We start from the raw sequence: 15,071 nt of genomic DNA, 5'->3' as shown, positions 1-15,071 counted from the left end.
TGAAATTCAAAATTCGGAACCTCCATTTAAAAATCTGAATAAATTACTATAAAGAGGTATATTTGCACGTAAAATACGATCTCAACGTATCCTAAAGGATACAGAAGCCCCAAATTTTTATCAAAATTTTTAAAAAAGTGAACAGTGAAGTAGATAGGACATAGATTACAACTAATTCGAAAACGATGAAAGTTTAAAACTGGGATTTTTCTTGGTCGCCAGCGAAACTAGGGCATAAACATTCAAAAATTCGCGTTTCGGGAGCTAAAAACAATTTTTTGAAAAATTTTGTCAATTTCTTTTGATGCTCGTACACAATTTTCCCCCAAAAGGTGTAATCTTGTAAGTGAAAAAGCTCGAAAAGGTAACCAAAAGGTGATTGAAAAGTGACCAAAAAAAAAAAAAAACACACAAAAGAAAAACAGAATAAACACGAATTACGAATTGAAATGTATGTAATCTTGAAATGTTGAACTATTTCGACACTTTTTGATCATTGTTTGGCAGCAAAGTAAAGAATTTGGAAATTTTCGACAAAAAAAGCACTTCTTGGAAAAATAAAAACGAGATTGACGTTTCTGGCAAAAAGCGAGATATTTGGACAATTTTTTTTTTTTTTAAAGTAAAGATTCAAAATTTTCCGCCAGTCAGCCACTGTCCAATTACCTATATAGCTTATCAAGAAGCAAGAACGCGTCTACAATTTTTTTTTCAAGCTTACAAATACATATAGGTAGAACACATTATCTACAAATAAATTAGAGAATCGTCTCAACAAACCAACACATCATTCAAAGGAAATAAATGTGACTGTGGAAAAACTTACCTAATAGTTGAGTTAAAAAATGCGCACTTCTTGAGATATTATCACGACTAGTCAATTCATACTTTTTTCATTCCATAAGCCTGCAAACACAAACGAACAATAATTAATAAATACAATACTTATATATTTTGTTTCAGATGGCGGATGATGAAGTCATTCTAATAGAAAGTACTAGGGGGCACCGGTATTTGTTCGAAGGTTATGAATATACAATCAAGGATAATTTGGCTTATGGGGGGAAACGACTGAAGTGCCGGTATAAACCATGCGGAGTCACCAGTATGTTTAAAAACATTTGAGAACCACCCCACTTCACCCAAACTTATTTTCGATGACATTTCAAAATTTTTTATTTTTCAGTGAATATTGACGCAAATTTTCGAGTTACCAGACGGTCTCATCCCCATACGCACGCGGTGGAGAACGCCATGACCAACTCGGCTGTAGTAGAGGCATGGACAACGCTTCGACGCGCTGTTCGCGCATCCCCCGAAAGCAACAGCGTCATATTTAACAGAGTTATGAATGGGTAAGTTTCATCCGCCCGCTGCCGCCAATAAAACAAAAAAAATTTATTAATTCTGATACTTACATGTTTAATTTCTTGACAGGCGCCCTGATGCAGTTTTGCAGAGGATGAATTTAGAGTCGATGAGGCGGTCGATGGACAGATGGAGGTTAACAGTGGTCCCGCCGCCGCCTGCAACTGTGAGGCAATTCGGGGAATTATTGCGAACCAACCAGGCATATCACGGTCTAATCACCCGGCCCAACGGCAATTCCCTCGTTGTAGAAAGCGTGGGACAGCACTCCGTCCTGTTTGTGTCTCCGGAACTTCGACAGTGGGTACCCCATCTGCAAAAAAATAAGTAGAATAATTTTAATTGGTAATTTACGAAATGTTTTAATTTTGCAGCCTATTGACGCAGCACAATACGACCTTTAGTATTGATGGTACGTTCCGGTCATGCCCGAACATTCCGGAGGCCACACAGTTACTGGTGATTATGGCCTCCGCGTTCGGAACGATGTACATGGTTGCCTGGGCTGTGATGAGGCGGCGTAATACCATCTGCTATGTGGAGGTATTCAGGGCATTGCAGCGGGTAGTGCAGAATATGCTTCCACGCATAGTAATTACCGACTTCGAGCTGGCATTACAGCGAGCTGTGCGCATTGTTTGGCCACTAGCACAATTATTGGGATGTTATTTTCACTACGTGCAGGCGCTGAGGCGAAATCGCGCAGCGCACGGACTCACCACCGCCATTGTGCAAGCCAATCCAGTGCTTCGCAGGATCTACAAAATGGCCACCGCGCTCCCTCTGCTCCCCGCAGACGATATCCCCCTGGGATTCTCCATACTGCGGGAGTATGTGAGAGAATCGCAGTCGCCGGAAGCGCAAAGCTTTTACCAATACTTACGGGCGTATTGGTTTCCCCGTGAGTACACACACAAGTAATATACGTATTGTGTAGAATATTGCTATTAATACATTCTGTTCACAGGACGTGCACTACTTTCTGTATATGGTCAACCAAGAAGGACGAACAACGAAATGGAAGCACTCAATAGGCGCCTACCGGAGCAGATGACGGTACGGCAGCACCGTCCCAGTTACGATACTTTTCTGAGTAAGTGGACACACCACCATCGTCATGTAGGTAGGTATTGAGTGATATTTATTAGGCTATAAAACATTTTCAGACGGAATGATGGAGGTGAGCAATGCCCAGTATGGGAGATACCTGCGAGCCGGGCAAGCGCAGCAAGTTCGTTGGCCGGCAGACAGACGACAAGAAGCGCATGAGCGTGACTTGACCCGTGCTTGGGATGAGTATGACAGGGGCGTTAGAACTGCCGAAGAAGTGCTCCGATTTTTAGGCCACCATGCGCCTGATGTAGCAGCGCCAGAGGCAGATGCGGCGAGGGACAACGCGCGAGAGCGAGGTTTGTAATCATTACAAGAAATTATTATTTTTTTCTTAGAATCGAAACTAATTCTTTTTTTACCGACTACCAGAGGAAGACCCCGTGGCAGCTGTAGACGGACACGACGTAATCGAAGTAATAAATATAGAGCTGGATTGGGGTAAGTGTTTCCAAGTAATACACGACTGTTTTCGTTATTGTTACTTACTTAGTTTCTATTGCAGATGATGAACCGGTGATCCGTCAATTCGCAGATGACGACGCAGATATACCGCCACCTCCTGCATTGCCACTCCTACACGGGGGAAATCCTCCACCTGGTGGCGACGGTGACAACGCCGATGCTCAGGGTGACGCTGGTCAAGTGCGCGGTGGTGCCAGAGGAGCGCGCGGCGGTAACAGAAGAGCGCGCGGCGCTAGAGGTGCCCGCGGTGGCGGCGCTAGAGGTGCCCGCGGTGGCGGCGCTAGAGGTGCCCGCGGTGGCGGCGCTAGAGGTGCCCGCGGTGGCGGCGCTGAACAAGCGCGAGGTGGCGGCGCACGCGGTGCTAGAGGTGCGCGAGGCGGCGGCGCTGAACAAGCGCGAGGCGGCGGTGCACGCGGCGCTAGAGGTGCGCGAGGCGGCGGCGCTGAACAAGCGCGAGGCGGCGGCGGCGCTAGAAGACCGAGAGGAAGCAGAGCTGGACGAGCACGTGGTCGCGCTGGTCATCTACCGTCTCCGTTCAATTTCATTGATGACAGGCTGAACGAACAGCAGGTGGATGATCCAGATTCGGATGAAGATCTGTTTCTGGTTCACGTAGAGGAGGTGGATGATTCAGATTCGGATCAAGATCTGGTTCACGAAATTGCTGCTCCTGTTCAACAAATCATAGGTAAAATACATTGTTATTAATAAAAATAAGTTTTTAATTTAGTGATATGAAAAAGTAATCAATGTTTTTTAATCGGCAGTTCAAGCCGATGTTCACAATCAGCCGCAGCCTGAAAATGAACCAGCACTTCAGCAAAATCAAATAATTGTACCAGCACTTCAGCAAGATCAAATAATAATCGGTAAAGTACATAAATTATTAATAAAGTTTTCAATTTAGTGATATGAAAAAGTAATCAATGTTTTTTAATCGGCAGTTCAAGCCGATGTTCACAATCAGCCGCAGCCTGAAAATGAACCAGCACTTCAGCAAAATCAAATAATTGTACCAGCACTTCAGCAAGATCAAATAATAATCGGTAAAGTACATAAATTATTAATAAAGTTTTCAATTAAGTGATATGAAAAAGTAATCAATGTTTTTTAATCGGCAGTTCAAGCCGATGTTCACAATCAGCCGCAGCCTGAAAATGAACCAGCACTTCAGCAAAATCAAATAATTGTACCGGAAGAAGAGGCGATGGGTGACGCAGAACCAGATCAGGCAGTTCACGAACTTAACCGAATAATCGGTGGAGAGCCGAACAATCAGCAAATCCAACGAATCGGTAAGATGTAATAGTTAAGGAGCAGAAAAAAATTTACATCTACATTACTAATAATGTTATTTTCTTTCTTAGATGGACTGTGCTATTTATGTTTTGAGCGTGAACCGAACGCGGCCGCATTCCCATGCGGTCACATGGGATGTGAGCCGTGTTTAAGAAGAACACGCGCAATTAGGGGGGCAAACAACGCGTGTCCCCAATGTCGCGCTCGGATGATGTGTATCGCCGAAATCCGGCGCAACGCCGCAGGCCAGCGGCATTGCATGATATGCCATGTAAGGTGGGCAACATTTGCCGGTGCGCCCTGCGGCCATCAGGTATTCTGCGACGTCTGTAGTGATAATACGGTGACCGCAGGAGGTCAATGCCCGGTATGCCACAGGGATGTGGTGTTTGTCGCCGAAATACACTGGCCGCGTAAGTAGGGCAGATGCCATCATGATTACTTACTCTAAATTAACTAATCATTAATTAGGTATTAATAATTGTTCATAGGTACTACCGCGTAAAAAGTAGTTCCCGTCGTCGTCGTTCGGAGCAGGTTTCCGTCGTCGTCTCTCGGATGTATTCGTGGCTCCAATCAGGGGACCGTTCGTATTTAATAAATTCCGCTGGTAAGTAGCAAAACAAAAGCAATATTAATAACATTATCGTAGCAGCCGTGAGAAGAGTTTATTCGAATAACCCACCTCGTTGATTCGTTCCTCTTTGATTTCAATTTCCGACGTGAAACGAAGTACATAGTACATACCGATATCATCAAGTCGACCAACATCTATTAATTCAAAAAAAAAACCAACACGTTGATTAAAACAACTTTCCGATTACACAATCAATTTGTCCTCGTGAACAATAATATATATTACTCACGTAATCGTTATCAATGTCCTCATCGCGTGATTCTTTCTTATTTACTACGTTCGAATTCAAAACCGTATCCTGTAATCAAATATGTATCACCTTATAATACCATTTTTGGCGTAAAATCGTTCAAATACTCGCTTCGAAAATCACCCTACCGATTTATTATTAGTATTATCACAATTGGAAGGTTCTTCGGTGTTGGTAATCGAGTGAGTATCAGCACCGTCAGCGTCATCGATAACGCACGCTACATTATTTTCATTTGCAGCGATAGTTGCATTAACTGCATTAGTTCGTGAAGTTTCTAGATTCGAAGAATCGTCACAAACGCCACGACTATCAATTATAGTTGGTAAAAATTCGTCAACTCGAGTTTCAGGAGAAATCTGCGTTTCGTTATCGTGTTCGGTACCGGATTGAAGTAATTCTGTGGTGTGAGAGTCTTCTGCAGTAGTTTCTACGGTACTTGAGAAAGTATTTCAGTTTGGTCGGCGTGTTCGTCAACAGTGTCAGCATCCGTATCGTTTAATGTAGCTTGAGTACCATTATCGCTCATGTTTTCCAGTCCAGTCTCAAACAAGCGAATAAATTTGTAGCCGAATCACTACGCGATTCTCATCTTATATCGAATACATTTTCCGGCCGAATTAGATACATCCATCAAAGTAGTTTCAATTCATTATTCTTGATCTGAAACAAGAAGGAGAAAGAAACGTAAAAATTGTAATCGCATCGTTGCTAAAAGTGTGAATGGGTATTTCGCGATAAGAACAAAACCAAATAGTATAAAACGTACGTGATGATTTAGCATAGTGAACGGAACGCTTTGATTATGTAAATTTCTATTCAACCTAACCCGTTCTAATATTATTCATTATTAATATTTTTTCATTTTGTATCGATAATTTGGTAAATACACAATGAAGTTACCTATTAGTTGAAAGGGTAGCTGATACGACTGTGGGCGAAAAACTATGACCACGTTTGCTAGATTTGGGATGTCATCTGAAATGAAAAAAACGAGAGCGATATGAGTAACATCTAATGAAAACCTTTGTTTAATTTCAGGCGGACATTGTATATGTATAATCAAGATAACTTGAAATGTAAATAGAACAAATGTACATAAAATACCTGTAAATAATCCAAGTCGGAGTCGAGATTCTCAATTCTGCATTCTAACTATTAACTACCCTGCACAATACAATTTATTCTACTTTCTAATCTACCGATGACGCAAAATGTCGAAATTCAACTAGACTGGAGATGCGTGCGCAACATACCTTATCAGTGTTATCAATTGCTACCGTATACGGGTGCTTGTTGTTGTCGTATTTTCATAATCATATTCAACAAGTTCGAGAGAGACTTTCTGTTTCAAGATTTTTGCTACAGGTAATTTTTTTTACATATACATTTAAATCGAATCGTGTTCTATTTGATATTTCGTATTGCTCATCTAATACCTTTGATATTACTTTTCAGGATGGAAGGACATGAAATTTGGGAGCGCTTGGCTAAAAAGAACGTATGCGATAGAGAAGCATGCTTCTGGTGGTTTTCAAATATCATTGGTGAAATTCCGAACCTGGTACCCGGACATTCACAAAGACTTTTCTGAGAGTAATACCCTACAATTTGAGCCTGCTCAGCTGACGGAAAGCGGCATGAGATGTTTCGAACGATTTTTCAATACTGTCAATTATTCAAAGGAAGGAAAGTTACACCAGAAAACAAGAGATTATCAGGCTGGCTATCTTGATTTAATTGCAACTGCATATTTATGGAGGTACGTACCGTATGATTTGTTCGCAGTGACTTGAAATTCTTCGTAATGAAGGATTTTGTTTCATTATTTTGAATAGGTGCTTATGGCGGTGACACGATCGCAAATCAAGCTGTAGAATTTTCAAGATAGGCGAACACGAATTTATGCCCTCGTTTGCAAACGTCGTTGTGTGATTTTCATGATGACCATATCGTAAGTGCATGAAGCAATCAAGATAGCTCGTGTATGGAATCGAACGAAGGCCCTGTGAAGAATCCAATGAGTAGAGAATCTTTCAGGATGTGCTGTAGCTTGAGAGTCTTATACGAGTTAATAACTTTGCATCCGAAAGGAAACCGTCACCTTTGTACTACAGGTGAGGTTGTCAAGTGGAAAGGTAATCACTTGGGAAATGGTTAATTGCTTATTTGCTTATTTTCGTGTGACTACAGAGCCGGATGAAGAAAACGATGTAACTTTAATCGTGCGATTCGCCAATACCGGACGACAACCAGATGAGATACTTAGAATTTGTTTTAAACGGAAATATGACTGTCGGATGTTTGAGGAACAGGTATTGCGTGAATTGAAATCGATTTCGAGTAATTCACAAGTAGAATTGTACGCGAACGTATGGATCCAGTTGACGATAAACGACTGATATCGGATATCCAGCTGCTATTAAAGATAATTCGGTAAGTGAACTAATTTCCAGTGTGCAGTGTAATGTGATGCGGATGTTGTATCCCAGACAAGCATTACAATTCTACTTTTTTCTATTATAATGAGACGATTTGACAGGAGCATGTCGACTCGTATTATTACAATAAAATTATTAGTTATTTCACCGTTTGTGGTTTTTGTATCGAAATTAATTAATCGATTTTTGGCTTCGTTTAGTTATTGACAGCAAAGCTCGTGCAAGGAAGTGGTAATTTGTTTAGTTCACCGGACAGAAGTTCCGATAGTTTGACTGGTTCGCCTTGCGTCAGATTAATCTCCAAATGACGATGAAATGTACTTACCTGACGTGGTGAGTATAACTGGACGTTTCTGCTGAAAAATTACCCTACCTTCGATTTATTATTAATGCTCGGATGTTGTTTCGTAGATTATATCGTGTAACGAACAATACACCTAGTTTTTTTTTCCAAATCGCCGATCGACGTTGTGAACTAGGCGATTCGGATCTGCGCGATACTGCTAGAAATATTCTCAGAATTATTCCACCCAATCAAAATACAGTGGAGAATTTATACGTAAGTTCAAATCACTCGATTTGTCGTATATTATTCTAAAAAACATTTCAACCGAACACGAAATGGATTACAGATCTTTTTTTACAATCCTGAAATCGACCCGCAAGATGAATCGGCACAATTACCAACCTTGGAATCAATGTTCTTTGGATCTTTTTCGCAAGTGTTATACAACATCAAAGTACGTATCCTTCATCGTGGTTAGACTATTTTTTGTTGAATTTTATACGAGGAAATTTCATTTCAGGTGCTGTATACGTTATTGATGGTCACATACATATGATCCACAAATGGACAAATCAGTCCATTTTCAATTTTCCTTTCTGTGCAGCGATAAAGCTCAGGTTGCGTTTGAAATGTTGACCAAGAATAATTTTCTACCTCGTGCCGATGTCGCCACTAAACGGTATTTTGATTCAAGTACTACGAATTTTCTCAGTTCGATGTGTTCGGTTTACTAAAGAACAATTTGTATGCATATTTGGTGTTCTAGAACGGCATTTCTTACCTACCGTATTGAAAATCTGCTGCGTGTTACTTTCGGTTGTTTGACATATTGCGTATAAGGTGGCTGAAAGTACTAGAAATCATTTGATCGAAACGAGTCCCGAGAGCGAAGATGGTTTTGCGACGAATAACGGCCTTATATTTATGAAAGGTGCGTTCTAGTCGTTACCTATCTGTAATACCGATTCGGCTGTTCGTAGCTTGGTCGCGTGTAAAGTTGCTCAGAAGTTCGTTGACGAGATAGTACAATAGGTAATTCATTTTTTTTTTTTAAAGCAGTGAATGAATGAATGAATGAATGAATGAATGAATGAATGAATGAAAGGGTATTGATAGTTTCAATGATTTTATAGGTTTATATAAATACTCGCTGCATTGAATTTCATTCTTCTATCATCGACGGAAGGGTGTTAAATGCAGTATACCTCAACTAAACACCATCCACGCCGTAATACGATTGGCATGGGCGTGTGACGGCGGTAATATGAAAATTTTGGTCGATTCGGCTGCAACGAAGATGTTCCATGTCGCTCTTCAAGAGAACGAACCCGACGTTTTAGGTAAAATAAACGTAGATTTTAATCGATCTTTGTACATTTTAAAATTTTTGCTTCAACTTGGTGGTTTTTCTTGTTCAGTTTGCAGAGAAGCCTTGGAATTGTTACCAATATACATGATATTGAACAGATTCGCGTTGGATAATTTACACGGCGAGAAATTGTGACCACATTTCATCATCGATTTGATTTTGATTGCGCGCAACCGGTTAGTAATCTGCGGAACTAGTTGTAATATTCATTTTGAGAAAGAATTTTTTTATCGAGTGCCCATTTATTGTTTCGCAGAGCTATTCGTTATTGCGCTAGCGAACAGATGATACTTATTATGTCGTTCTCACATAGTCAGGCGCCTTCATTGAATGTATTCAATTACTATTCAACGTTCTAAATAAGAATATCGTAACCGAAAATGGATCTAGTGTGTTTGAATATTTTCATGTATGTTGCATTGGAATGAATTTACGAAACGATTTAGATATTGTGTGTACTCGTGTTATTTATCAGTTTTTTGTTTCCTTAGTTACTGTGCCGATTGATTAGCGTTGTTCGACGACGCCGACATTGAAGAATTGTTGAATTCCGAAATTGCTTGGCTAAAGATGGAAAAAGTAAGAAAAAGAGATTTTTAGCGATAATAGCTGACGTTTTGTGTTACAGCTACAAATGTTCACATGGAATGGAGATGAAAATTTATTCGGTGGATGAAATTTTATTTATTTTTCATGTTTTAGGATAACGCGAAGAAGTCTGGTACTTTGTTAGTGGATGAAATATTGCTGGAAAAACATTTAAGCATCAAGAAAGAATTATTAAGACGCATCTCCCCGGAAAATAAGTACGAGTACTTTTACGGTTTAGACGAGAACAGTTTGGTGAAATTAGTCAAAGTAAATTTGAATTTTTTCGTCCGTTATTCAATTGAATAATAAAACGTAATCTGAATACTAATCATGGGTTGATTTTAGGAGCTAATCGAAGATTTCGAATTTCCGGCATGCAAAGAAATGCTGCATTTTGAAAAGAGTACAGAAACTGTATTGGAAAGAGTAATACCTGTGTGTAATATGTCTCAGTCTTTGGATTCAGTTTTTGATTTGCTAGTCACACTATGTATGGGTTACGCGTAGAATTTAAGGCTGCTCGTACAAATGCTTTGTGCTACATATGATCCATTGTGGTACGTACTTTTGACGCATTCACTGAATTTTATCTTCGAAAAAATATGATACTAAATTTATATTTTTAGATCGTGATGCTCCTTAGGTGGAATGGGATTATTTACCGCCTATCAGTCCTCGTTCATTGATCGCTTTCGCTGGATTGAAAAACGCAGGTGGTACATGTTATAAACGAATTCTGTGATTCAACAGTGATGTGTGCATGGTGGAGAGTACCAGAGTTGATATACTCGCCGCCAAAGGTGCAGCTGCCGATCCGAATGAAGATTTTTCTAGCGAACATAAGTAGGTATGATTTGGACGTACATAAGTACTGTGACTTGATTGGACATTTCATTTTTTCTCCTTCCTAAAGGAAAATTTTACATTTTACATTTTCTGTTTTTGCAGCAAAGTCCGGTTGGTACTGTTGACGGAAATGGGAAATGTAGCGTCAACGATTTTCGCAAAAAAATGCAATTTTAATATATTGAAAGAAGTTTAGGCTATTTTCGGGCATTCGGCGTGCAGTGACTTGCAATACTACGTACCGAAATGATTATGGAGGAATTTCCGATATGTTGGGTGTATTTTCAATTCAAGTGAATTATTTGCGATGAACGAGCAAACTTTGAGTAAGGTGCTAGGTGGCTCGGTTTTGGACCAGACTCATGGGTAGGTTTGTCAAAATCTTCAAGCGACAGACATAACCGCAGAGAAAATTGGTTCGCCGAATTATTAAAATTACAGCTCCCGAATAGAAGTCTCAACGTTCATCTGTACTTTTTTTTCTCATTTTAGATACCGTAGAGGAGAACACATTTAGTGTAATCAGCGTAGATATGCGAAACCATTCAAATTTATTAGATTCGTTAGAACAGTATGTGAAGGGCGAACTTCTGGGAGAAGCTGATGCGTGTCACTGTGATAAATGCGATAAAAAGGTAGTTAATCGAAGCTAGTCGTAGCATAAAAAATATAAATCATGGAACGAGTTTCAATTTGCGTTGTTTTACATGCAGGTTAAAACTGTAAAACGCTTATGCGTGAAAACGTTACCTCCAGTACTTACAATCCGGTTGAAGTGGTTCGGATACGATTACGAACGTTTTTGTGCCATTAAATTTAATGATAATTTTGAATTCCCGATGAGCTTAGATACAGAACCGTATACCGGTATGTCCTATGTGCTGTTTAGTTGACTTTTTCTCTTATTGGTGTGAAATTTAAGCCAATTTATAAATGTAATTCAAACTATTTTTTCTGAACTTTAGTCGCCACTTTAGCCAAAGTTGAAGGAGAACAAACAGACTGTGATAATGTTTCACCGGATGACTCATCGAGCGGCAATAATACCGAAGAAGTTTGTACCACATAACATCTAAGCGGTTTTTTGTCGTTCACAGCGGACACGCCATCCCCAGCGGTGGCCATTATTATCCGTATATTTTGCGTATGTAAATTGTCATCCCAGTTTCCAAGTTACGAAGTTTACTGGTTTCATTAGAACTCATTTTTAAACGATTGAAATTTGCAGAGAAAGCGACGGATCTTCGAAATGGTACAAGTTCAAATGATGGCGATGTCAACGAATGTAAATCGGAAGACGATGAAGAAATGAAGTCACAATGTTTCGGAGGAGACTATATGGGCGAAGTAATAACCTGTACGGTGACTTTTTTCCTCCTAATTCATTTATCCCAAGTTAATAAATGTGTATTTTTTATCTAAGAACCCCAGATATTTGATCAAATACTGTATAGGATGAGCTGCAGAAGATAGAAACGATAGTGGAAGGTGCATATGTTATTTTATACTCGTCACGATGTACAGGTAGGGCCTTTACTTGATGATTTATAACAGTTACTTTTGTGTAAGTCACAAACGATTGGGATTTTTCTTCTTTTCTACGATGCTGGATTCACACTTTTCTTTGTTTTCAGCTGAATCGAGACTGCGGTTGTTAAAAATGCGAATACCTGCTGTCATGCCCGAGTGCCGAAGTTAGAACGGCGTTTATTAAAATCGTTGCTTATTTAGCTCATTATTCGGTCAAAGATCCGGTACCTAGCGCATCCAGTGCACCATGTAAGTAAGTGTCTTTGGTGACTCGCCCAATTGAACGAATAGCATATTATTAGACCTAATTGAAATGAATGTTTCAGCTATAATTTTTCGATACTACTTCGCCTCTCAGCGATCACATTCTAATCACAGCTTTGCAGTTGCTTAACAAAGAGATATCTGATCACGGCCGACATCTTTCTCATTACTTCACTCTGTTTGCAATTTATTGCGGGTTTGGTACCACCGAAAGACAGCAGTTACTTAGGGTGAGTTAATGAACCAGTAGGATTACGAAAGTAATTTTCCAGAGATGGTGTACAAATCGATTTTTTTTGTTCACAGTTGAATGTGCCATGCTTATTTTTGTTGGTTACTCTAGACGAGGGTCCAGGGCCTGCTATTAAGTACCAGTATACCGAATTAAATAAATGCCATGCTGTTATTTCAACGTTATTTAGTTGCTGTGACGTGAGAAATCAGTGCAATCCTTTTCAGGTTCGTGGACATTGTGAGTACTGATTTGAAATTTGAATAACAAGGTTCTTCATTTTGATGGATTCGATGTGTTACGTGATTTTATTTTCTCGTTGCAGGGAGCACCAATGTTACCTAACCCGTATGCTGAGTACAGTAACATATAAGGTACTTTTTTTCCTATTGATTTTTTTGTTTTCTTTAACCAAAGAGTTATTATTACAAAGAAGATGAAAATTCTTCGCTCGTTGAAAAAAAAATGTCAAGTGCTGAACTACATACTTCTGTATAATGCTTTGTATTTTAACTCCCGATTCAACTTTATGCTCGCAAATAACGCCAATTCATTTTTACGATCATTTGTTCAGCTACGTGAAAAATTTTTGATTGAAGAATTACAGCTAACAGAAGATACTTTAAAATTGTTACAATTCGTTTCGTGGGAAAATTCGCGCATGTCTAAGACCATCCTGAGCGAAGTGCTGTGACATATAGCGTCCGCATATTGTAACGAATTAAAACATCATGACTCGTGGCAACCGTATCATATATATCGAACGCTTTAAAAGGTAACGCTAATTTCGTGTTTGCAAACTCATATTTTCCTTTGTCAAAAATAATGATACTTACATCGGCTTTAGGGCTATCACCAGATCGCGATGGTTTGTTCGAAATCACATTTCTTAGTAAAACGCATTATCAGAAGAGATCCTACCAGTGTATCAAATGCATGGGTATGTTGTTCTCGAAATGACGCCTTGCCCATAACATGCTCAACGGTGATCCTAATCTGAAGAAGAAATGGTGGTAAGCGATCGAATGGTTGCATGAAGAATTAGATAGAGTAAGTTTTCGAGGAAAAAAAATTGAATTTTACTCTTTGCAATGCAAAGTATAATCGTATTACTTCGGAATATTACAGAGACCTTTCGTTTCGTCTCGCCGCCCTACAATTATGCTAATTGGCAGTCGACGAGTTCGGTTCCTTTGAATGATACTGCGAATGGATATTTCCTGAAGAGATCCAATTCGGCGAAGAAAACATTGCAAGCGCTGGAAATTTGTCCCGATACGGTAAGTAGGATTGTGTTTGATTCCTGACAGGTGGGGTGAGTTTAGATTTCAAGAATATTGTCGATCTATATACGAGTTTTGTACGCAGGAAAGAGATACATACGAGCAATCTGACGATGGCGAAGGTTCGCAAACTGAAGAACTTACATCAAATGAAATTCATCCTCCGCACCCGGTCGTAAAGGGTGCCCAACAAATACCTTGGTTCAAATCGGAACGTTTTCAGTAAGTTTAAAGTTGACTTAAAATAATGGATTGGATTTACTCCCACTACGGCATGAATTTTTCTACGGCAATATAAAAATCTTTCAAAGGGTTCGGAAAAGGGTAATTCGTAATTTTTACAATTTTTCATGAATAAACCAAACCTTGAAGGCTGATATCTCGAAACTGGTTGAACCTTGAGTAACTATAGTTGTGGTGTTTGAAAATTAAACGAACAGACTCATGGAAGAATTAAAATTGACGATTAAAATTTGAATACTTCAAAATTGAACTTTCATATTACAAAATTTAAATTTCATGATGAAAGCTCAATTTTTCCTGATGACTACGAAAATTGAAAAGTGTTATTTAAACATTTTAAAATCACAATCAAAGCTCTTTTTTTACTCCCTTGTTAACAAACCAGTTGTCAAATCGAGATCTTGGAAGATCTTTTGTACATATGAAGCCATAATTTGCGATTCAACATTCTTCGCAGTTCCCTTTTATCAAGCTAATTTCAATGATTTTCTCTCATAGGGTTCACGATAGCGAAGTATCCAGTAGTTATTTCTCCAAATCGGTCACCACCTCAGAGATTTAATTTAAGAGAAACTAATACATCGCCAGTCCATTCAGGAGTTCCTTACCATTATCTGCTATCGAAGCACCCAACGAAGATGGAGTTTATGGTGATAATAACTCATCGGTTACATGCTTCGAGCAGGCAGACAAGCTGTATGACGTGAAAAGCAAACCGATCACCGAATCGGATTCGCAGCAGATTTCATCTTAGACCGAAGTATCGCAGTTTATACGATAAAATCATCGCTTTATAAATTGCATTGCATTTAAAAATAAAATATTTTTGAAAATAGCATATTTTTGCAACAGTGGCT

At 39.3% G+C, this 15,071-nt stretch overlaps 2 protein-coding genes across 7 annotated transcripts in view; one reads left to right on the top strand and one right to left on the bottom strand.

The window, feature by feature from the left end:
- Positions 1 to 6,352, bottom strand: part of LOC135847859 (vigilin-like) — a 35,675-nt gene extending 29,323 nt beyond the window's left edge. For 5 of the 6 annotated variants that reach the window (XR_010559260.1, XR_010559264.1, XR_010559265.1 and 2 more), the window contains exons 1-9: positions 6,237 to 6,352; positions 6,033 to 6,107; positions 5,258 to 5,792; positions 5,109 to 5,177; positions 4,928 to 5,013; positions 4,741 to 4,849; positions 1,767 to 3,613; positions 1,419 to 1,681; positions 827 to 906 (exon numbers count right to left, since the gene is read on the bottom strand). The gene's annotated coding sequence lies outside the window, so the exon portion shown is untranslated. The remainder of the gene's footprint in view (positions 1 to 826; positions 907 to 1,418; positions 1,682 to 1,766; positions 3,614 to 4,740; positions 4,850 to 4,927; positions 5,014 to 5,108; positions 5,178 to 5,257; positions 5,793 to 6,032; positions 6,108 to 6,236) is intronic. The other variant, XR_010559256.1, reaches the window with a different exon arrangement.
- LOC135847799 (uncharacterized) lies at positions 1,834 to 8,025 on the top strand. Its single transcript, XM_065367521.1, has 16 exons — positions 1,834 to 2,269; positions 2,336 to 2,461; positions 2,535 to 2,777; positions 2,851 to 2,919; positions 2,984 to 3,631; positions 3,711 to 3,812; positions 3,888 to 3,989; positions 4,065 to 4,238; positions 4,311 to 4,655; positions 4,734 to 4,852; positions 6,171 to 6,497; positions 6,588 to 6,891; positions 6,968 to 7,246; positions 7,323 to 7,565; positions 7,771 to 7,903; positions 7,982 to 8,025. The coding sequence occupies exons 1-10, from the start codon at positions 1,834 to 1,836 to the stop codon at positions 4,745 to 4,747; spliced, it is 2,259 nt and encodes a 752-aa protein (XP_065223593.1). The 3' UTR covers positions 4,748 to 4,852; positions 6,171 to 6,497; positions 6,588 to 6,891; positions 6,968 to 7,246; positions 7,323 to 7,565; positions 7,771 to 7,903; positions 7,982 to 8,025.
- The last annotated feature ends 7,046 nt before the right edge of the window (positions 8,026 to 15,071 follow it).

This window comes from Planococcus citri, chromosome 1, assembly GCF_950023065.1.
Source record: "Planococcus citri chromosome 1, ihPlaCitr1.1, whole genome shotgun sequence".
In the NCBI taxonomy this organism is placed as follows: domain Eukaryota; kingdom Metazoa; phylum Arthropoda; class Insecta; order Hemiptera; family Pseudococcidae; genus Planococcus; species Planococcus citri.
The sequence above is the reverse complement of the archived record's forward strand: the minus strand, read 5'-3'. Positions and strand labels throughout refer to the sequence as shown.

Bases quoted from the DNA above. Each gene is read 5' to 3' on its own strand.
- LOC135847799 (XM_065367521.1), top strand. From the start codon at position 1,834: ATGGCCTCCGCGTTCGGAACGATGTACATGGTTGCCTGGGCTGTGATG. The intron at 2,462-2,534 runs GTAAGTGGACAC...AAACATTTTCAG, and splicing joins CAGTTACGATACTTTTCTGA to ACGGAATGATGGAGGTGAGC. The intron at 2,778-2,850 runs GTTTGTAATCAT...ACCGACTACCAG, and splicing joins GGACAACGCGCGAGAGCGAG to AGGAAGACCCCGTGGCAGCT.